At 42.3% G+C, this 22,064-nt stretch overlaps 1 protein-coding gene across 2 annotated transcripts; it reads right to left on the reverse strand.

Moving 5' to 3' along the window:
* Positions 1 to 1,010: 1,010 nt before the first annotated feature.
* Positions 1,011 to 22,057, reverse strand: Cops5 (COP9 signalosome subunit 5). 2 transcript variants are annotated; one of them, XM_052715161.1, is made up of 8 exons: positions 21,783 to 22,057; positions 19,007 to 19,241; positions 17,629 to 17,757; positions 15,144 to 15,209; positions 13,538 to 13,623; positions 8,770 to 8,881; positions 3,519 to 3,667; positions 1,011 to 1,252 (listed from the first exon to the last, which is right to left on the reverse strand). In XM_052715161.1, exons 1-8 carry the CDS (start codon positions 21,923 to 21,925, stop codon positions 1,168 to 1,170), a joined length of 1,005 nt encoding a protein of 334 aa, XP_052571121.1. In that variant the 5' UTR covers positions 21,926 to 22,057; the 3' UTR covers positions 1,011 to 1,167. The 2 variants fall into 2 exon arrangements, with proteins under 2 accessions (XP_052571121.1, XP_052571122.1); XM_052715162.1 differs by having other exon boundaries at positions 21,775 to 21,889.
* Positions 22,058 to 22,064: the final 7 nt, after the last annotated feature.

The following is a 22,064-nucleotide window of genomic DNA, read 5'->3' on the forward strand; positions in this document are numbered from 1 at the left end:
GTTTGTTTTTAAAATCCTTATGTACCTGCAACCTCATCCTCTTGCTTGTTAAAAACCATGGTTCTACTCACTTTATTCACTTCTCATGTAGCCTTTACCCATTGCTATAGTGCACTCAGAAAAAACAATGCAGTACATTTCCACCGCTCAGACTTCTCAGTGCCGTTAGGACCTACTCCACAGAGCCCTGTAGGAGCTACCCTTGTCCTGCCCCGTTACTTTCCAAGTGCAACTGGACACTCTAACATTTAACAGAATCACATTGTCTTGCTTCCTGCTTTATCTTTCACACACTGTTGCAGCCCTCTGCTGAAATAGTGACCACCTTCACAGTCCCTCTCTTCTGGTTAGACCTACCTTCTTTCAAGTGGACCTTCAGCAAGCCTACCTTACTCACCCCTCTGGAACAAATATCTCTCCTGAGTTCCCCTATCAAACCATCTCTCTCCACAACAGCTTAGTGTTAGTTTTCACTAAGCTCTGAAAGGACAGCGGCAAGTCTTGCTTGCTAATCGAGCTCTAGAAAGTGCTCCTGTCCTTGGTCTAGGAAAGGTACTTGGTAAATATTTGAATTATTACATACCTAGTGCTTGGCTGTCTCTAATAAGTTATGTGGTTTTCAGGAAAATAAAACATGGTAGGTCTTGGCATTACTTCACAGGAATATAGAAGTGTTAACTCAGGAGTGGTGCTGTGTGCCTGTAATCCCTGAATTTGCCCGAGCAGGAGGACGGCTGCGATTTTTTTGAGGCCAATCTGGGCTACCTATCGAGACTCAGTCAGTCAGGGCTCTGCAATGAGACCCTTTTTGTTTGTTTTAAAATTATATTTTTACTGACAGAGAAGGTGTAAGAAAACCTGAGAAGTTTCTGACCATCGTGTGATGAAACGATGAGAGTCTCTGATTACTTTGAGAGCCAGGACTCTGAAACACAGCAAAGATCTAGTATGGTTTTCCTCCCATAAGCAAGAGCACCAAAAGCAACCTGGCCCACAAAATCACACAAGGATGGTTTCATGTGATAGAGTTTTATTACAGTGCTAATACTCAAGACACGCACAGCACCTTAGTCTTCTAGTCCGAGTTTTGGTAACTGGTTTAAAAGTGTTACTGGAGCTGCTGTCCCTTCCATATGTCAGCTTTCAGGAAAAAGTCCTCAGTGGTAACTAAGCGACGTTAATTTGATTGAACAGTTTGTCCTTAATAACCTGAGACATCAATCCGTGGATGGCTTCTATGGTAGTTTTACAGCTGCAAAGAAGAAACACATAATGTTGTGAACCGAAAGCCACTTCAGACGTTCCACTTGTCCCTTCATGGCCATCCTTGAATGCCCAAGGATGATTCAGTTTGATTCACATTCTTCAAACCATGCCAATTTTTTCTTTGTGACTTTTAAAAAAATTTTCTACTTTGCCTGTTAAGTGTTTCACTGCTGACTAGACCCTTCATAAAAGAGTAACTATTTAAACTTTGATATAATTCATAACAGTTCATTTTGCTACTCAGTGGCTTTGGGAAAAATTCTGTTTCTGCAGGCAACTAGAACTATACAGTCATTATGTATCTACACAGTAATATTTAATAATTATACACTGATTACAGTGTTATATTAAAATATATCATTCCTGGGGTTGCAAGACGGCTGGCTCATTTGGGTGAAGGTTCTAAGCCTGACCACTTGAGTTAGATCCTCAGAATCCCAAGTGGAGGAAGGGTGAACAGATCCCACCAACTGCCCTCTGAACTCCACATGCATGCCTGGAAGTGAACACACACACACACACACACACACACACACACACACACACACACTCAATGTAAAAGAATTTTTAAAATCTGTTTTTCCTCAGAATAATTAAAGAAAAAAATTTTAAAGAATTTTGTTTCCCAAAATAACTATAAACATTCTCTAGAGAGTTGAAGGTCAGGCCAGTGGATGAAGGATTTAAGATTTCAGAAATGAGAAAACAAAATCGAAACAAACAAGCAAAACCAATGACCAAACTCCACCAATCTTCAGAAGAGTTAACTTGTTATTAAAGTAATTCCCAGAGGAAGTTTTCTATTTTCTATTACTACCCTTGACCTTCCTACTTTGTTGTTGCTGTTACAAAAATGAAGAATTCCTGTGAGGAAAAAGACAATAACAACAAAATAAATAAAATCCAAAACGAATAGACAGACCCTCTCCAGCCCCCAAAGTAACAAACAAACAAAGGAAAAGACTTCTGTAAGGGAACTGTTACTTCATAAGGAACTGGCTGGGGATGTGGCCCAGTGGTGGAGCAGGAGCAAGGCCACAGACCTGTGCCCAGCACTGAAAGCACAGATGTAGATACAATTATGACTTCTACACACAGAGAGCCAAACCCAGGGTCCGGCCACTCTACCTTCTGAAAGCCCATGGAGAGGAAGGCAGGTTTCTTGTTTTGGTTTGTGGTGCTAGGGATGGAACCAGAGCCCTGTGAGGACAGGAAAGTGCCGCCCCGCTGAGCTACTTCTCTACCATAATGAGCACGAGGCACTTTAACATCAGGCGACTCCAGCAAGACTCCAGTGGCAGGATAAACGTCATCTTCCCTCCTCCCTTCTTCCTAAAGAACCATCTTTTCTGCTTGTTTGTTTTACGCTCAAAGATGATTTTATTAGAGTGAGTGAAAGACAAAAACATAGTGTGGGTGGGAATCCTGGCAGGCAGCAGGAGGAGATGGAGGAAAGTTTTGTCTTTGCAGGTTGGCAAGGAATAGAAACAACTTAGGAGAAAAGCAGAGAAGTCACCCCAAGAGTGGAAATGGACTAGTGAGCTGACATAAGAGCCCCCAAGCCCTACAGCACAATGTCAAAATAGACACCAACGACTCAGCTTACAGCTGCCCAAATGTTCTTTCTCTTCCTTCTGCCTGTATTACATGAAAACTCAAGTTTCTGTAGCAGTAAATGTCAGTCTTTTCAACCCCATACAGTCTGTGCATCAGAGAGCCACATTCTTATCTCCTAAGTTATCAGAGATCACAGCCCAAGGAAATAATTAGGAAGTAAAACATGGGATACTACAATATTGCAGAAAGAATAATTTTAGTTCAAAGACTTAAGAGAGAGAATCTTTTCCATGATATTCTGGAATCTGAAATCTGGCAAATTTAAGAAATCTTAATTCTTCAGAAAATATTTAGTTGAGGAAAAGGGTAAACATGCCTTTGTAAGCCTTCCCCCCCAAAAAAAGATCTAGTCAGGGGCCAGCTTTCCTTGTACACTGTGTGGCTAGCCCTATAAAGGGTGACTTGGCATTTCCTATGATATTCCTAGGTCTTTGAGCTGAGCTTTCTATTTTGTCTAATGTCTCCTAAAATTTCAAAGCGTCAATTTAAAATTTTCACATGACTTTTTAAAGGTCCAAGCAGATAATACTCAGGCAGCATCCTGAGTTGTACCTAACTTAACCACAGGAATCAGGACTTACCATCTGCAGATCTGAGAGGAGAGCCGGGGCAGGACCCCGCACACAGATGCTTACCTGTCTCGAGTAGCTTTGGCAAGTTTGTCTTCCGACTTCCGGTCATGGGTTTCTAAACCCAACATGAAACTCCCTCGTCCCAGCTGGGCTTCTGACTGCTCTAATTTTTCAGACAAATCAAATACCTGGCCAGTGGTATAGTCTGCATTCTGTGGAGAAAATGGCATCATGTCACTGTGCAACACAAGGTCACCATGAAAAATAACTGTTTTTTTCCCAGGGCTAAGACTGCCTTCAGGGATCATGTACATACAAAGCAAGCAATCTACTACAGAGTTATACTCATAGCCTTTGAACTTGTCTTGAGATAGGGTCTTGCTAGTTGTCCAAGTTGGCCCTACTCTGTTGAGTAGCTGGAACTACAGGTAGACCACCCATTCTGCCCAGCTCCTCACCCCTGCCGCCCAAACACCTACCCACCCCCCACACACTTGTTTTTGTTTTTTGTTTTTTTGAGACAGAGTCCCATTGTGTAGCTCTGCCTGGCCTGGAACTTGCTATATAAACCATGCTGGCCTTGAACTCACAGAGATCTGCCTGTTTCTGCTTCCCAGTGTTGGGAATAAAGGTGTGTACCACTATACCTGGCTATGGGCTGCAGAAATATATTATAAGAACTCAGCTGGTTATGGCAAAGCCACTACCTGAAGGGATCAAGGAATTCCTTTGGAGGGAGGCAAATTCCAAGGAGCTTTTGGTGTTATTTGGCTTGTTATAGATCAGCTGTCTTCTGTGATGAAAATCATATGTGCCTTCATAGTTTTCCCAATTGATTTTTCCCTAAGAATTGCTAACAGTGTGGACTGATCACTCTTTGGACATAGACATTCCAGGTATTTGGAGAACAGCCTCAGGAAAGACTTCCTTCCCCCCAGCCCAGCCATTTCTCCCCTTTCAGCAATGGAATCAGATATCTCCCTTAGCCACTTTCAAGGACAACCAGAAATAACAGTCCAGACCACCACATGCTAGTCTCCTGATTTAAGGTAAATTCCACAAGATGATACCGCCTAGGTCAGGTGGACCTTAAGTAGAAGCTTTACACAATTTAGCTCGGACCCCCCTTTCTTACAGCCTTACTAACTTTATAGACCCCTAACTTCTTACCGAACTACTTCTAGGAATGTAGACTGAGCACACAGATCCCCTTTATGATATGCTAACCCGTCATCAGCACTCAGTTGACCTCCTCTTTTACCACTCCCATACTGGGTTGTAATAGAAAGCCTGACGGCCACTGCCTGAGGAAAATTCTTAGCTGCTTTTATGACCCTGTAAGAATTCAAGCCTGGTGACCTTGCTCAGGCAGAGGATTGCTATGGCGTGGGTTTAGAACTGAATACCCTAGAGAACGGGGGAGAGTGGGAGAACTGAGAGGGAGAAGGAGGATTTTAACTACAGAACTTGAGACAAGACAGAGAAAAGAGAACAGAAGAACTAGATGGGTAAGAACTGGAGAGCAAGACCTAGATTGAAGGGCTAAAAGAGAGTACTAGAGGAACAAAGTGGAAGATGAGGAAGAGCCAGATGAGGAAGAACAAGATGAGAAAGAAGGAGATGGGAGAGGAGCTAAGATGGGAAGGAACTAGATGGATGAGAACCTAGATGGGGCGGAACTAAGGAGAATTAAGACAGAACTTAGAGGGGACAGCAGATAAATGTAGAGAGAAATCAGGCAAGAAAGGAGCTAGGCACGGGAGCAGAATAGAAGCTGTGTAGAGAGAGAACTGACACAGAATAATGAAGTGTATGGACTAAGGAGTTTCGTGTACATAGATTCATTTCTTATCCTCAAAGATTAAATTATCAGCTGGTTGTAGATTCTTCCCGGACCCTGGGAGGGGACTATTGAGAGGCTGGACCCCCTTAGTCCCTGATAAAAACTCAATGATTTTTTTTTAAGACAGGGTTTCTCTGAGTAGTCCTGGCTGTTCTACAACTTGCCCTGTAGACCAGGCTGGCCTCCAACTCAAGAGATTCCTCCCCCCTCTGCCTCTCTGTATAAATTAATTTAACGTTTTCTTTATAAATAATATAAAGATAGAAAGGATAGATAGTGAAGTTAGTTCATAGCTGTAAAAACTGCTCCTAAAATCTATCAATTTGATTCTAGATTTTTAAAAAATAATTTGAAGATTGAATGTGTAGTTTTCTCCTTTGCTTAAATCAAGTTTTGTTATTATGAAAGCTTTGAGGAATGCCCTTGCGAGACAAAGTTCTGACCTTGGTGCAGGTTGGTAGGGACGCCTGAATGCACACCTCCTGGATCTCTTGAAAATGGAAGAGAGTGGCAATGATTTCTACCTAAAACTGTTAGGACTGTCAAGGGCACCTAAGAAAGGCTTAATAATTGTTTTCTAGTTTTGTGACTGTTTTTATTAGAGTATTGTTATATGCCCTCTTTCATACCTACATTTGAGAAATCTATTACACATACCATTTTTCTTTAATACTACATATACTGTGTATTTCATAAATTGAAAAATATTGAAAGTTACATACATACATTTAAGTGATATATATATCACTATCTACTATATATACTATCGACTTGTATATCTGTGTCATGTCTGATGCTAGGGATTGAATCTAGGGTCTTATACAAGCTAGGCAAGCACATTCTACCACCAAACTGCATCCCCAGGCTTAACTGTAACATTCTCATTTTATTTGTTTTGAGACAGGGTATCAAATAGCTCAGGCTCGATTACAGGTGTATACCACCATGCCTTGCTAACTGTAATGTTTTAAAAAGGTTGTTATATCCTTCTTTAAAGTTTTCGTCTAAAACTGGCAACTGTAAATGTAATCAAGGCAGTACTGACTGCAGTGTGAGCTCCAGGCTGGTCAAGGCTACACACACAGCAAAGCTTTTTGTCAGGCTTGCGAGGCAGCTCAGTGGTTAAGGCACTTTGTAATGTACGCTTGTTCCAATGCTGGAGTACAGGGACAGGCGTTTACTTCTGTTGTCTTAGTGTTTTCCTTCCCTGTCACCAGGTGTCATGTGTGCCTGTAAGTATACTTGTCTCTAAGGAAACAACGGACATAGGACACTTAGCAGCACTTGGCACACAGGAGACATAATATTTGCTATTATCACTGCTTTCTTCCTTGATTTTTGTTTAAAACAAGATGGTCCCAAGTGGCCTAGGCTGGCCTCAAGCTTACAGTGAGTGTGGTAAGGAAGACCTGGAACTCCTGGTCCTCTTGACTCAAACTCTCCAGTCCCAAAGACTGGCATTATACACATGTGCCACTGTGCCCAGCTTGCTCTCTTTTTAATTCTGGTACTTCTAGTAAGAACACAAACCTTGTCAAAATTATGTTTAAAATATTAATAAATAGGCTCAAGTGAGTCTTTCCAAGAATATAATGCACCAAGCAGAACACTAGTAATTATTTATCAAGACTTCATTGCTAACTGCTTTATGTAAAGTCCCTTAGTTTACTTAGTGACACCGTGCCAATGCCACTGCCACCATTGTACAGCAAGGCTCGGCCACTACAACTGGATGTGATGCACATGCCTACAATCCCAGCACTCAGAGGTGGGGACAGAGCAACTGCAAGGTAATCTAGACCACAGGAAACAAAGCTGCGCCTAAGTTCTAAATCTATACCTATTAAATATCTATCCATCTACCCACAGTAGATTTCAATGACATATCGGGAAAGACTGAGTTAATGTTTTTCTTTGCCTGGTATTTGTAATGATCTTCAGATTTCAGGACCTATTTCCCATCTTAATGTCCATGCTCCTGAAACAGTTGTTTTTACTCCAGCCCAGCAGTGAGCCCTTGCCTTGGCCCACTCATCAAACTCATTGCTCTGGCCCACGGCATGTCTGAAGGACAAGCATGTGATGTAAGCAAAGCGGAGCAAACACAGGAGACAGTGCAGAGTATTCAGAGACGTGTACGCTGGTTTTTGTCTTCTGAACATTAAGCACCAAGGCCATGAGGTCAGAAGTAAAGCTGCCATCTGCTTTCAAAATGAGGCCTGAATATGAACCTCACAAAGCTGAAAGCTGTGACTTCACAACATCACTTGAATGAGAACCTAACTGTGCCCAGGAAAGCTCTACTCCTAGACCTCACTCACTCACGTGGTGTCCTTCCTTTATTCGCTATCTGTTATTTCTAACTGTATCAGTGCTTCTCAACCTTCCTAATGCGGGGGCCCTTTAATACAGTTCCTTATGTTGGTGACCCCCAACCATACAATTATTTCATTGCTACTTCGTAACTATAATTTTGCAACTATTATGAATCATAATGCAAATATCTGATATGTGGCCCCTGTGGGGTTGCGACCAACATGTTGACACTGTGTTATGTGTCAGAGATATATTTGCTATCTGAGTCAACAAAAACAGTCTTTTTGTTTTTTCCTCTACGAATCTCTTTAAGGCACAAGCAGATCTCACCCCAACTGGGCATTCTATTTGACGTTACATTTGGTCTCTGGTAGTTTGAAGGTAACTGGCCCCCATAATCTCATAGGGAGTGGCACTATTAGGAGGTAGGCTTTGTTGGAGTGGGCCTAGCTTTGTTGGAGGAAATGTGTCCCTGTGGGAGTGGGCTTTGAGGCTTATGCTCAGAATACCACCCAGTGTCTCAGTCGACTGCCTGCTGCCTTCTGGTCAAGATGTAGCCAGCACCATGTCTGCTTGCATGCTGCCATGCTTCCTGCCATGATAACAATGGACTGAACCTCTGAAACTGCAAACTGCCACCCCAATTAAATGTTTTCCTTTACAAGAGTTGCCGTGGTCATGGTGTCTCTTCACAGCAATAAAATCCTTCACTAAGACAGTCTCTCTGGTCCATGACACCCATTTGGATTGCCTAGTATCCACATCTAGCTTGGTGCAGAAACCAGTTCTAGCCTTGATGTTGTGCCTTTCTGTGAAATGAGTTTCAAATCTTAAACAGCTTTTGTAGCTTGGTTAAAATTCAGATTAGTCAAGTGGAATAGCACTTGCCTATAATCCCAACAATTAAGCACCTGAAACCAGGGACCAGTGAGATGGCTCAGTGTGAAAAGGTGCTTGCTGCTGGGCCCTAATGACCCGAGTTTGATCCCTGGGACCCTCATACAAGGACAGAACTGACACTTCTGGGTTGTCCTCTGACCTTCAAGTGTTTGAGTCCAACTTGGGCTTCTGAGTAAGACTATCTCAAAACAAAACAAAACAAAACAAAACAACCCAAAAACACCAAAATTCAAATGAAACAAGTACAGTACTTACAGTAAGCAAGCTAGAGGAACTCAGGGTATTCACCCAGTATTTATTCCACAAAAGCTCAAGTAGTTTACGATCCAAAGAGGACTTGAAATATGAGACTTCTAAGGCATAATATCTACGAAACAAAAGTACACATTTGGCAAATGAAAAAAATACACTGTTACATTTCATAGAAGTCTTGGTTATACTTAAATTATATTTTATATTTGAATAATCATATAGTTGAACAACACGTTCCTTTGTCTTCAGGTAGTGTGGCTCTAAATCTGTCCACAAACCTTTCTTGTGGTGTGTGTGTGTGTGTGTGTGTGTGTGTGTGTGTGTGTGTGTGTGTATGTATGTATATATTTAAAGGCATTATATTTACATATTTACATACAACATATACATATTTACTTTTGTAGTGCCCCAAAATTTCCAAGCTAGTAACAATCAGAATTCCTAAATGACGTGTAGATTCATGGTATCAAGTTCACCAATTCTGTATAACAGGCTGAGCTCAATGAGCTCTAGGGTCAGCTATAAGTTTTTCAATCTTTGTAAAAATACTAGAAATGACACACAGACCTCCCACGTCTTCCTTTCTTTAGTTAGGCTCTCATGCTTTTTGAAAAGTATACCTTAAAGTAGGTCCTAAGGTGCCTAGAAGAATTTCTATTGCTTTGAAAGGTGGTTCATTTATAATCATGAAGTACCAAGGGAAATTTAGGTAAATGTCTGAAAAACACATTATTATTATTATTGAAAGACAAGGTCTTGATATATAGTCCCGGCTGGCCTGGTACTCACTATGCAGACCAGGCTGGTCTTGAATATACAGAGATCCCCCTACCTCTGCCTCCTAAGTGCTGGGACTAAAGGTGTGTGTGGCCATGACTGACCTTATTTTTTAAAGTAATAGATACTTACATCTTTTAGCAGGTTCTATAAACCAATGGATATAAGGAAGCACAAGAAGCTTCCTCATTTTGAGAAACTCATCATACAAATGAAAGTTAAATATGATAAAAAATACTCACCAAGAGTGATTGCTGCTACAGTGTACATATAAAACAGCCACCTACCACTACACTAGAGATACAAGTTCTCTCAAGAGTAGAAGAACTCTGTCAGGAGGTGGTGGCACACACCTTTAATCCCAGCACTTGGGAGGCAGAGGCAGAGGCAGGTGTATCTCTGTGAGTTCAAGACTAGCCTGGTCTACATAGTGAGTTCCAGGACAGCCAGAGCTGTTACACACAGAAACCCTGTCTCAAAAGACCAAACCAAACCAACCAACCAACCAACCAAAAAACAACTACGACAAAAAACCCAACTTCAGAAAAGAACTCAATTGGTCATTTGGAGCCAGAACTGCCTGAGAAGTCCAAGGTAATGCTTACAAAAGTCTTTAGTGGGCTGGTGAGGCGGCTCGGCCAGTAAGCATTTGCTGTGCAAAGCCTGGAGTCCCGAGTTTGATCCCTGGGACCCAAATAAAGACATAAAGGTAGAAAGAGAGAAGAGACTCCACAGAAGTTGTCCTGTGACCTCTCCACACCTGTACCATGGCACCTCTCCACACGTGTACCATGGCACCTCTCCACACGTGTACCATGGCACCTCTCCACACGTGTACCATGGCACCTCTCCACACCTGTACCATGGCACGCACACAGATATAAAATAAAAGTACACTAGTTTGGCTGGACAATTAGCAAGAGCAGAATTATGTGTGAGAAACTCAGAAAGCTATGTTGGGGTCTTATCTGTTCCTGTCTCTCATTGAATATTTAAACAGTTTGTTTATAATGTTAATAAAATATAGGCTAGTTAAAAACCCCTGAGGAGCTGGGCATGGTTGCATACCTCTTTAACCTTAACAGTCAGAACCTTGCAGAAGCAAGCAAGATCTCTGTGAGTTCAAGGCCAGCCTGGTCTACATAGTGAATTTCATGACAGTCAGGGCTATGTATAGACCTTGTAAACCAAAAACCAAACTAAACCAAATCAACTAACCAAACAGAACTCCTGAGGGCCGGGGAGTAGCTTAGTGACAGAGTGCTATAGAACTACGAAGTCCTGGTTTCAGTGCCTAGGACTTCAAGGACAAACCAAATCAAACATCTGCATTCGATTTCCATCAAGGTTTTATAAGTTAAAACCTTCATCAAAGCTCCCATTGATGAAGACATCACACTCTGGTCACAGGATGCAGCAGCTGGAATGAGAATGGCCCCCATAGGCTTGGTCCCTAGTGGCTGGACCTGTTTGGAAAAGATTAGGAGGTGTGGCCTTGTTGGAGGAGGTGTGTCACTGGGGTGGGCTTTGAGATTTCAAAAGCCCATGCCATTCCCAGTTCTCTCTCTCTCTTTCCCTCTGCCTCTCACTTGTGGATCAGACATAAGCTCTCAGCTACTGCTCCAGTCCCATGCCTGCCTGCTGCCATGCTCCCTACCATGATCACCATGGACTAATTCTCTGGAACCAAGAGCCACAAATTAAATGCTTTATTTTATAAGTTGACTGTGGGGCTGGAGAGATGGCTCAGAGGTTAAGAGCACTGACTGCCCTTCCAGAGGTCCTGAGTTCAATTCCCAGCAACCACATGGTGGCTCACAACCATCTGTAACGAGATCTGGTGCCCTCTTCTGGCCTGCAGGCACACATGCTGTATACATAATAAATAAATCTTAAAAAAAAATTAAAAAAAAAATAAGTTGACTGTGTTATGATGTTTTGTCATGACAATAGAAAAATAGCTAAGACATAGGACACAGAGAAATCAAGCAGAAACTGGGTACAGATGCTTCTTGCTGGCTAGCCCTCATAATGCTGGAAGATGTTATATAGGCTGCTGGGGAAGAACTGTCATCAATAGTTTCTTTTTCCCCCTCAGACAGGGTTTCTCTGTGTAGTTTTGGTGCCTGTCCTGGATCTCGTTCTGTAGACCAGGCTAGCCTCGAACTCACAGAGATCCACCTGTCTCTGTCACCCGAGTGCTGGGATTAAAGGCATGTGCCACGACTGTCGGGCTGTCATCAAGAGTTTTTACTTTTGACGAGTTGGGAAGAGGAAAAGGGATCAACAGGAGTGAGAGGGTGAGACAGGGTAATAGGAATGACTAGGATGATCAAATACATCATATGCACATACAAATTTCAAATTGAAACTTAGTAATATATAATTTGTACACTGTAATAAACCAACATCTAGACAAGCTATAAGGAATCTATCTGCAGTGTTTTTACTTTGTTGAGTCTACATAGGTATATATTAAACATCTTATCTAGTATGTGCTTAAATATTTAGCCTATCAGATTCTACATTTTAAACAGATTTGGGGAGGATAGGGTGGAGCTCAGTGGTAGAGAACCTGAGTAGCATACATGAGGTTCTGAAGCTGATCCATATCAGAGAAAACAGAAAAGGGAACTGCCCCTTAGATTTGGTAGTGCATGATGAGCAGTAGCAGCACATGGCAGTCAAGATAGTCCTTCAAGGAGGGATAAGAGATAGAGAAAAAGGACTTTAGAGAACCACTCATTTATTTAAGCAACATTTAAAAAGTGCCCACCTTTCTATGTGCTATGCCCGACTTTAAATGCAAGGACATAGCAGTGAGTAATTCTGTTCAACAGCAAGGAACAAAAACCATCCCATGGTGACAGTGCTAAGTTACAGGAGGTGCTGTTTGAGACAAAGTGATCAAGAACGTTTTCTGTTAAGGTTGTCTGGAAATAGACCCTCATGTACAGCAGTTCGTGAGCCACATGAAAATGAGGAGCAATGTCAGCAGCTCATCTGACAAATGGCAAGGATAGCCCAGCCGGGCTAAACTTCAATGGTGAGAGATGATCAGGGACCAGATCACAGGGCTGTGCAGTCTGTGAGGCTTAGGGATCTTGTAAGAACCTTAGGATTCTTGGTAAGCTGGAACATCCTTCTGAGGGGAAGACATGCTCTGACATACATTTTAACAGAACCAGTCCAGCCGATTCATCTTTAGGGGTGAAGGGCAGACACGGGCAGACTAGTTGTGTATTGAGTGCTAGCTATGCTTGGGCTTCAGATGGAGTAGCTTGGGTGAATGTGGCAGTAGAAAAGGTGGTGAGATATATTTAGAAAGTATGACAAACTGCCCTCACTGGCTTTTTTAATTTGGAGAAAAGTCTTTGCTAAGTGAAAAACGGGCATTCAAAAAATCATACTTATTTATCATGTGTGTGCATAAGTGTGGATGAATGTACCATGTGGAAGTCAGAGGACAATTGGCAGGAATAAATCCTTGCTTTCCACTGTACAGGTCCTGGGGATTGAACTTAGGTGGTCAGCCTTGGCATCAAACACCTTTATTCACCGAGCCATCCATCTTGCCATCCCCAAATGGTGTATTTTAAGGGCAGCAAACATGTTACTGTCAAGCTTTACCCGGTATATGTCTCAATTGTTAATTTTGTTATGGACTGAGTATCTTGTACAATAAAAAAATGTTCATGATTATTTGCAAGACAATGAGCTAGATTAAAAATAATTATTGAAGAATAAACATAAATAAAAATAATTATTAAACTGAGCATTATCCTAAATTCCTATCTTTTTATTAGTATTTTAAAGGCACTATATAGTATGAAGTGCATTTTGTCTGAGACTTTCTCATGTGTGAAATAAAAGTCTTCAGCTGAATGATTTCTGAGTTTTGGTGCTGGGGTTGAACTCAGGGCCTTGGGAATTACAGGCAAGCTCTCTGCTCTTGTGTCATATCCGTAGCCCCCACAACTGTTCAATTACTCACTGTTTGCAGTGCACGCCGAAGTCTTCTATCTTATTAAGTGGGATAGTCTGGTACTCAGAAGGGCCTTCATCAGGAGGCTTGTAGCCCTAAACAAAAACAGAAAACAGAAAAGCGAAAATGACACAAAGCCAAGCCCTTCCTTTTACTCTGCAGCTTCTCCAGTATGGGACCATGTCAAGTATGGGACCATGTCAAGTATGGGACCATGTCAAGTATGGGACCATGTCAAGTATGGGACCATGTCAAGTATGGGACCATGTTAAGTATGGGACCACGTAGCAAGCTCTGTCGCTGGCCGCCTGCTCACAAATAACAACATGGAAACTTATTATTAATTATGAAAACTTGGTCTTTTAATTTAGGCTTGTCTCAGCTAGCTCTTATAACTTATATTAACGCATTTATACTAATCTACATTCTGCCATGTGGCGTTACCTCTCTTCCATCCTGCACGTCCTGTTTCCTCTCTGTCTCTCGCTGGCAAATCCATGTGCTTAGATTTCTCCTCCCAGTTTCTTTCTCTCTGCCCAGAAGTCCCACCTAGTCTCTCCTACCTAGCTATTGGACATTTAACTCTTTATTAAACCAATCAGAAGGCACCTTAGGCAGAAACATATCTTTATAGTGCAAACAAATATTCCAACAGGACCAAATTCTGGAGAGCCAAATAGTAAGCATCAATATTTTAATAACGGCTGGGCCCGGTGGCTCACACATGCTAACTTCGGTACTTGGGAGGCAGACACAAAAGGACTGCTGCCATTGTGAGGCCAGCAGTCTATGGAGTCAGCTCCAAGTGAGCCTGGGCTATATAGAGTGTGATCCTATCTTAAAAACCAAACAACAAATCTTAGAAAGCATTGCTTCTACTCGACCCCAACATCGTTAGCTGCTCTAGGGGCAGCTTGGCTTACAGCTTTGTTCCTCTTGTTCTTAGGTGCTGTGTACCTATGCTAGTGTCTACTTCTGATTACAGGCTCCCTTCAGGGAAGGAAATGGATTTAACAGGTTTCTCTAGTGCTTGTCAAAATGCTATGGGCACACAAATGTTTCTTAATAAATAAAACCCTTTGGCAAGATTAATATGTAACATAAATGTGTAATCTTTTGATATGGACTATAGTAGTTTGCAATTTTGTATTTGAAAATTCTTCTACACACAAAAAAGATACTACACAGGCTGCACATATAGCTCAGGGGTAGAGTGCTTGCCTAATACCCCTAGCACTGAAAAGAAAAAAAAAAGCTGGCTGGTTAAATGTAAGAAGCTAAGTTTAGACCCCAGAACCGACACAGAGCTGGGCTTGTTAGTGCACATCTGCATCTCTTAGCTATCTATGGTCAGGTGGAGGTGGAGATCCACTCCACAGAAGCTAGCTGCCTAGCCAGCCATGCGCAGGGAAAAGTACAAGACCCTGTCTCAGACAGGTGGAAGGAGAGGACTGACATTCACGTTGTCTTCTGATGGGCACACCAGTGCCTGTACCCCACTTCTGTGGTGGCAGCATATGTAATCCCAGTACTTCAGAGGCAGAGCTTCATAGTAAGTTCAAGGCTGGCCTAGACTACATCAGACTGCCCCCTCACAGCCCCTCCATCCAATTACCTTTGGATATGTCCTAAAGGCACCAAGATTCACTTTTCCTGCAGATATTGTTCTGGTTGGGTCAATCTACAAGAGATATATGCTTAATATTGGTCAACATAAACCATACACTCCACTGAGTCAACACCAGAAACCCCAAAACAAACAGGTAAAATAGCACTACATACATGGACACTAAAACTAGCAAACAACCTGAAAAGAGTAACCAAAATTAGAAAAGTTCAACGAAATAGGAATACTTCAGTTAATTTAGAGATTAGAATCAAGTTATTATATCACCAAAGAATATTTGTTTAGTATTATTTAAGCTGTGCATGCTACTTGGCAAGACCATGTCTTTAAAACCAAGCCAACTAGCGAGTCGGGGTGTGTGTGTGTGTGTGTGTGTGGGGGGGGGGGGGGGTAGGTGGGTGGCGGCGGCGGCGGCGGCGGCGGCGGCGGCGGCGGCGGCACACGCCTTTGATCCCCAGCACTCGGGAGGCAGTGGCAGGTGGTTTCAAAGTCAGCCTGATCTACAGAGTGAGTTCCAGGACAGCCAGAGCTACACAGGGAAACTCCATCTTGAAAAACCAAAACCAAAACCAAAACCAAACAAGACAAAACAAACAAAAAACCCAATAAATAAACAAATAAATAATGAATTAACTGAGGAACTATCTGCTCCCTTTAATAGATGAACAACTGCTAGTTCCTCCTAAAACCTAGATTGTGCAGGGCGGTGGTGGCGCATGCCTTTAATCCCAGCACTCGGGAGGCAGAGCCAGGTGGATCTCTGTGAGTTCGAGGCCAGCCTGGGCTACCAAGTGAGTTCCAGGAAAGGCGCAAAGCTACACAGAGAAACCCTGTCTCGAAAAAAAACAAAAAAACAAAAAAACCTAGATTGCATCTAAACACTCTGGACATAAAAGAGGACAGGTTCGAGCCATTTCTGCTTCTCCAGTCAACCCTCATTAAAGGCCTAGGAGCTGAGAAGCTGACCAAGGTTCTGTGAATTACCTCACCTACAGGGGTGCAGTGTGAGATGCAGGGGAGTTAAGAACATCCTAGGTAGACTGACACCAGAGCATCATCCTTACCATACTGTTTTAATTTTCCAGTATGCTTTCTTTAGCAAATCTTGAGGAGCTTAATAAAAATCGTTTTTTGTGAAAAAACAAAAACCAAAATAAGCCGGGTGTGGGTACACCTTTAATCCCAGCACTCAGGAGGCAGAGACAGGTGGATCCCTGGGAGTTCCAGGACAGACTGATTTACATATCCAGTTCCAGGACAGTCAAAGCTACATAATAGAGACCCTCTCTCTCCCCCTCCCCCAACAACAACAATCAAATAAACTCAAATCCAAATCTAAACTTTTAAGGGCTGGAGAGATAGCTCAGCAGTTAGGGGTACCTGCTGCTCCAGCAGAGGGACTTAGGTTTGGTTCTCAGCACTCACATGGTGGCTTCCAACCACCTCTAACTCCAGGAGTTCTAGGGGATCCAACGCCTTCTGTGGCCTCCACAGGCACCAGGCATGTGTGTGGTGCACATAGACCCGTGTAAACACTCAAAAATACAATTAAATCTTCAAGTTTAAACTACACCTTGTTTATTTCATGTGGAGGTCAGAGAGGATATAGCTTTGTGGTAGACAGAGAGCTCTTACCCAGCATCCGCAAGGCTCTAGGATGACCCCAGGCACCATAAAAACAACAACAACAACAACAACAACAACAAAATGGAGCCACTAAGATTGTTCTCTGGGTAAAAGTGCTTGCTGCCAAGCCTGAGAACCCCGGTTTGATCCCCAAGACCCACATGGCGGAAGGAGAGACCCGACTCCCCATGTTCTCTTCTGACCTCCACACATGGCATAGCACGTGCCTATCTCCCCCCCCAGCTCCTGATACAAACACACAAAACCAAAACCACACAGAAAATAAATTTAAAACTGAAATAAAAGAAGGACTACAAAAGAGATGTGACGGTATACATTTCTAATCCTAGCACTGAGAACAAAGAGGCGGGAGAATCAGGAGTTCAACTTAGTTAAACAAGGAAGTAAAGGACAGCTTGGAATACATGAGCCCCTGTCTCTGTTCTTAGATTTATTTATTTTTATGCTATGTATTACTGCCTGAATGTATGTATGTGAACCACATGCTTGCCTCCTGTCCTTGGAGGTCAGAGGAGGGCATCAGATATCCTGGAACTGGAGTTACAGATGGTTGTGAGCCTCCACGTGGGTGATGGGAATCAAACCAGGGTCCTGTGTAAAAGCAGAGACCCTACTTCTTTTTTTTTTTTTTTTTTTTTTGGTTTTTCGAGACAGGGTTTCTCTGTGTAGCTTTGAGCCTTTCCTGGAACTCACTCTGTAGACCAGGCTGGCCTCGAACTCACAAAGATCCGCCTGCCTCTGCCTCCCGAGTGCTGGGATTAAAGGCGTGCGCCACCACCGCCCGGCTGAGACCCTACTTCTTTAAAAAAAAAAAAAAAGTACTTACCACTACCGCTACAAATGGTTCCTGGAACTGCTGGTTAAGCATCTGTGTACTAACGTCAATCCCAGAGAGCCAGCAGCCATAACCAGGGTGGCTATGATACCAGCCAATTGCATTTTCAAGGCGGCCAACCTAACACATGAAACAAAAAAGCTTGCTTGAGGTATGGTTTAATCTCACATTGTCCTTTACAGGCTTTATGTAGCACTGTGGTCTGATAACAGTGTGCAACATATGCTGCTTTGAAGTTAAGGAATTTCTAAACAGATGATACATGTGTACAGTAAAAAATTATCAAGGTACAAGAACAAGGATATTTAGTCTCCTGCCCATATCTTTTCCCTCATCTGTTTCTCAGCCTAGATATTATCCCTCTAGCATCTTATATACCCTTACAGATATTTTACAGATTAACAAACACATCTGTACATAGATGCATTATCTTTTTTTTTTTTGGTTTTTAGAGACAGGGTTTCTCCTGTAGTTTTGGTGCCTGTTCTGGATCTCGCTCTGTAGACCAGGCTGGTCTCGAACTCACAGAGATCTGTCTGGCCCTGCCTCCCGAGTGCTGGGATTAAAGGCGTGTGCCACCACTGCCTGGCTATCTATGTATCTTTTAAACTGAACAAACAATTCTGGAATTGTTCCATGTAAGTAAATACACAGGATAGCCTTTTTAAAAGTTAATTTATTTTATTTTATGTACATTGGTGTTTTGCCTGCATGTATATCTGGGTGCTGGGAATTGAAACTGGGTCCTCTGAAAGAGCAGTCAGTGCTTTTAGCCACTCTCCAGTTCTGATAGCTTTTTAAATTTTTTTATTTTTGAGACAGGGTTTCTCTGTTTATCACTCGTTATCCTAGAACTTGCTCTGTAAGTCAGGTTGGCCTCGACTCACAGAGATCTGCCTCCCTAGTGCTGGGATTAAAGGCATACGTAACCACTGCCCGGCTAGCTTTTTTTTTTTTAAAAGTCTGCCTACACAGTCCATTAATAGATGCACTGCCATTTATGTAGCTGGGCTTCTACTTAGGAATAGTTAATTCCTAAATTTCTTCTTCTACTTCTCCTTCTTTTTTTTTTGAGGGGTACTGGAGATACTGAACTCAGGGCTTATGAATGCTAAGCATGAGCTACCACCAGTTATACCTTGAGCCTACAATTTTTTGTTTAAACACAACTGACAGTGACTGGAAATTTATTTGGGAAGGACACCCCCTCACCTATTTTATAAATCTCACCAGACTTTTAGTATTTTGCATAAAAACTGTTCAATTTAAAATGTGAAATTTAACATGAAAAGGACAGTTTTAAGTTCAGAAATGCGTAAGTCATCTTGAGACTCTTAGAGTTCTAAAATCTAAGAAATAATACTTTTACCTGCTTGGCATTTTCTATGTATGCAGCCATATACTCATATGCAGCAGCCTGAGCGTTTACTCGGGTTTCAGTGCCCTCTACAGGCAAAGCGAAACTGTCCATGATGATCATGGTCTCTCCATCCACTTTCCCGAGCATCAAGCCCATCACTTCCAGGTTGCCTCCTGATCTGGCATGCATTACCATTTTCAGTAGAGCCAACGCCGAGATTTTGCAGTATTTAAAGTAATGGTGACTACAAAACAAGATCACAGCGTGATTAGGTTCTTACTGAAATGTACAATTTCAAGACTGTTTCTGTGAAAACAAAGAGTGAGTACTGAAGGGATTTACAGTAATGGGAGTGTGGAATGTGGGAGGAAAAAGAAATCAGTAAGCACAAGGTGCCTGGAAATAACACGTCACAAGTTGTTACCCCCACTCCCCACCCGCTCCTTGGGGAAAGTGAAGAGTCTGAGATAAATTTTAAATTTACTATGGAAGGGAGGGAATATCATCAATTCCATAGGTTTTTTTTTTCCTCCATTAACATGGAATAATCATCTCTCTGATTACTTTCTCTGGCCTAAATTTCTGACTTAAATTTATTTATTTAATTACTGTGTGTGGTACATGGATTGGTGTGCCACCAGATGGCACATAGAGATAACAGGGTATTGGGTGTCTTCCTCTATCTTTTTGTTTGAGACAGGGTTTCTCTGCATAGCCCTGGCTATCCTGGAATTCATTCTGTAGACCATGCAGGCCTTGGAGCTTTGAGTGTTGGGATTAAAGGCATGTGTTGCCACGCCCATTCATTTTCCTTTATTTTATTCCATTTTATCTCCTTGAGACAGAGACTCTCACTGGAAGTTTATTGTTTTGGCTATGCTGACTTACAGATCTTCCTGTCTCTGCTTTCCTTCCATGAAACGCTGACACACACACACATCCATGCATGGATTTTTACATAGGCGTTGGAGATTTGAACTCAGATCTGCATGCTTAATAGCAAGCACTTTTACTGATCTGGAGGACCTAAATTTTACAAATGTGGCCTCTGAAATCGATCTGTTTAGGTTTAAATCTTGGCTACTTAATGTCTGTGTAAATAGGTATTTCTGTAAATAGGTATTTCACAGTTAGTATGAAAAGTACACGAAGTGTTTAGTTCAGTCCCGGAAACACTAAAATCTAAGGTGCTGTTATTACCCTTATTACCCTGCCTCTTAACATCCTCTCAGTGTGTTGAAGCATGTGGCTTCCTTCTGATATCATCTGAAAGTAGATCTAACACCCCCACTTCCCCTATGACTCCTATTTTGAGGTTGTCACTATTGTATGTGATTAAACTCTTGAACAACATGCATATTTAAAAATCACTGATGTAGCTTACATGTTCGAATGAACATAATCAGAGCCAAAGATGGTGAGGAAAGTTGGCAATTTACATCAATTTAAAATGTGCAGTTTTAGGAACAACCAGGTAATCTATGCAGGTCACCCAGTGTCTCCAAGGCTTTTTGGATGCCTGCCTAGAGAAAGCAACCGAGTGTTATTTCCAGCTCTTGCTAGATTTCAACCACAATCTGAAAGATACTGAGACTTGATCTTGGAAATCAAGACATAAGTTAAAAATTTGCTCGTCTGTTACTGGGGAAAAAGAGAAAAACAACCATTACTGTGCTGTTATTACATATGGTTCATCAAGAACGTCTTAATAAATTACTACATAACATCACCAATAGCTAGGTTTATATTTATCTTACAGATAAGTTTAGATATTTCAGTTTCCTAAGGGCAGTCAAGGGTTTAAGTGACAGTTGTGAGACTTGATTTTCAGTCTGTCGCTCCTGAGTTCAGCACGTGAGAACAGATTTTCAGTCTGTTCATTGCTATAGTATGCTATGAGGTGAATGTCTGAATGTACCTCCTTGTTTTCTTATTTACTGAGAAGGAATGAAAGTACAGGACTGGGTTGTCATGATTATTAAATGACAGGAAAAATTTCTGGCCAGTGGCAGGCCCATTGTAAGTACTCAATACATACCGTGAAAATAGAATATACTGATAGTTAAAGCCAGCTTTGCTAACAAAACAAAAACCCTGAAAACGGTGATTAGTTTAGATAGCACCTTTTTGTGATTTTTTTTTTCACTCTCCTGAATGCAATCTGCTTTAAAGAATTTCTTGACTTGTCACCAATCCCAGAAATGCATGGATTTGGCAGGGGGGCAAACAGCCATTTCATAATTCCTGGCTTACACGAATCGTTGTAGTAGTATTTTAGAGAACTGGTAAAGGAGTTGGTATGTTTCTAAAATGGTTACAGGAAAAAAAAGTGCTAAAAAAAAATCTCTTAAAGAGCTCATTTATTTTTTATTTTTTTAAAGATCAGTGGCCTGCTAATTTGATTTCTGAAAACAGCCTCGCTCTTCAGTTTAGGATCCACTGAACGCTGCAACAAGGTGCATGTAGTCACCAGGTTCAAGACAGAGTGTGTGAGATTTATGAAAATAATCATGTTGAGAAAGTGACATCCTAAATCAGCCCTTTACACCCCCCGGAGGCAAGTCGGTTAAAGGAATTTTCTGAAAGGGGAATCGAAGCGGGCCCCAGTGGAGGGTCAGGCTCTACCGACCCGGATAAGGCAGACTAAACCCACTGTGGCGGGTGTTCTGTCTGTCGCGGCCCCTCAGATAACCAAGCTGTCCACCCCGCTCCACTCCACCCCTCTTGGGTCTCTTAACTCCCGCCATCCCTTCCCTCCCCTGCGTCTCGCCAGGGACCTCCTCACTCCTTAGTCCAGGGTTTCGCCGCCAGGATTTCTTGCTGTTGTTTTTTGTCGTATTTGTAGATTTCATCGATACTCTGCGCTTCCTGCATGTTGTTGGCCAACTCCCAGGTTTTCTGGGCCATACCACTCCCGGAAGCCGCCATGGCCGAGGGACCCGAGAAGCTGTCGCCTCCACAGCCGAGATGAAACTTTACTTCGTTGGGCCTCCGCGTGCGGGCTGGGCACCTTCCCCACCACGGGTGCACACTCACTAGACTCTCGAGGCGGCCATGACACTGAGGA

This window comes from Peromyscus californicus, unplaced genomic scaffold (assembly GCF_007827085.1).
Source record: "Peromyscus californicus insignis strain IS unplaced genomic scaffold, ASM782708v3 Scaffold_5__1_contigs__length_169319896, whole genome shotgun sequence".
NCBI lineage: Eukaryota > Metazoa > Chordata > Mammalia > Rodentia > Cricetidae > Peromyscus > Peromyscus californicus.

What these genes read in the sequence shown, in the direction of transcription:
- Cops5 (XM_052715161.1), bottom strand. Translation starts at nt 21,925, where the DNA reads ATGGCGGCTTCCGGGAGTGGTATGGCCCAGAAAACCTGGGAGTTGGCC. An exon ending in ACATAGAAAATGCCAAGCAG is followed by an intron (nt 17,758 to 19,006) that starts GTAAAAGTATTA and finishes TTCATGTGTTAG; the next exon opens with GTTGGCCGCCTTGAAAATGC. An exon ending in GTTCCTCTAGCTTGCTTACT is followed by an intron (nt 3,668 to 8,769) that starts GTAAGTACTGTA and finishes TTTTCTCCACAG; the next exon opens with AATGCAGACTATACCACTGG.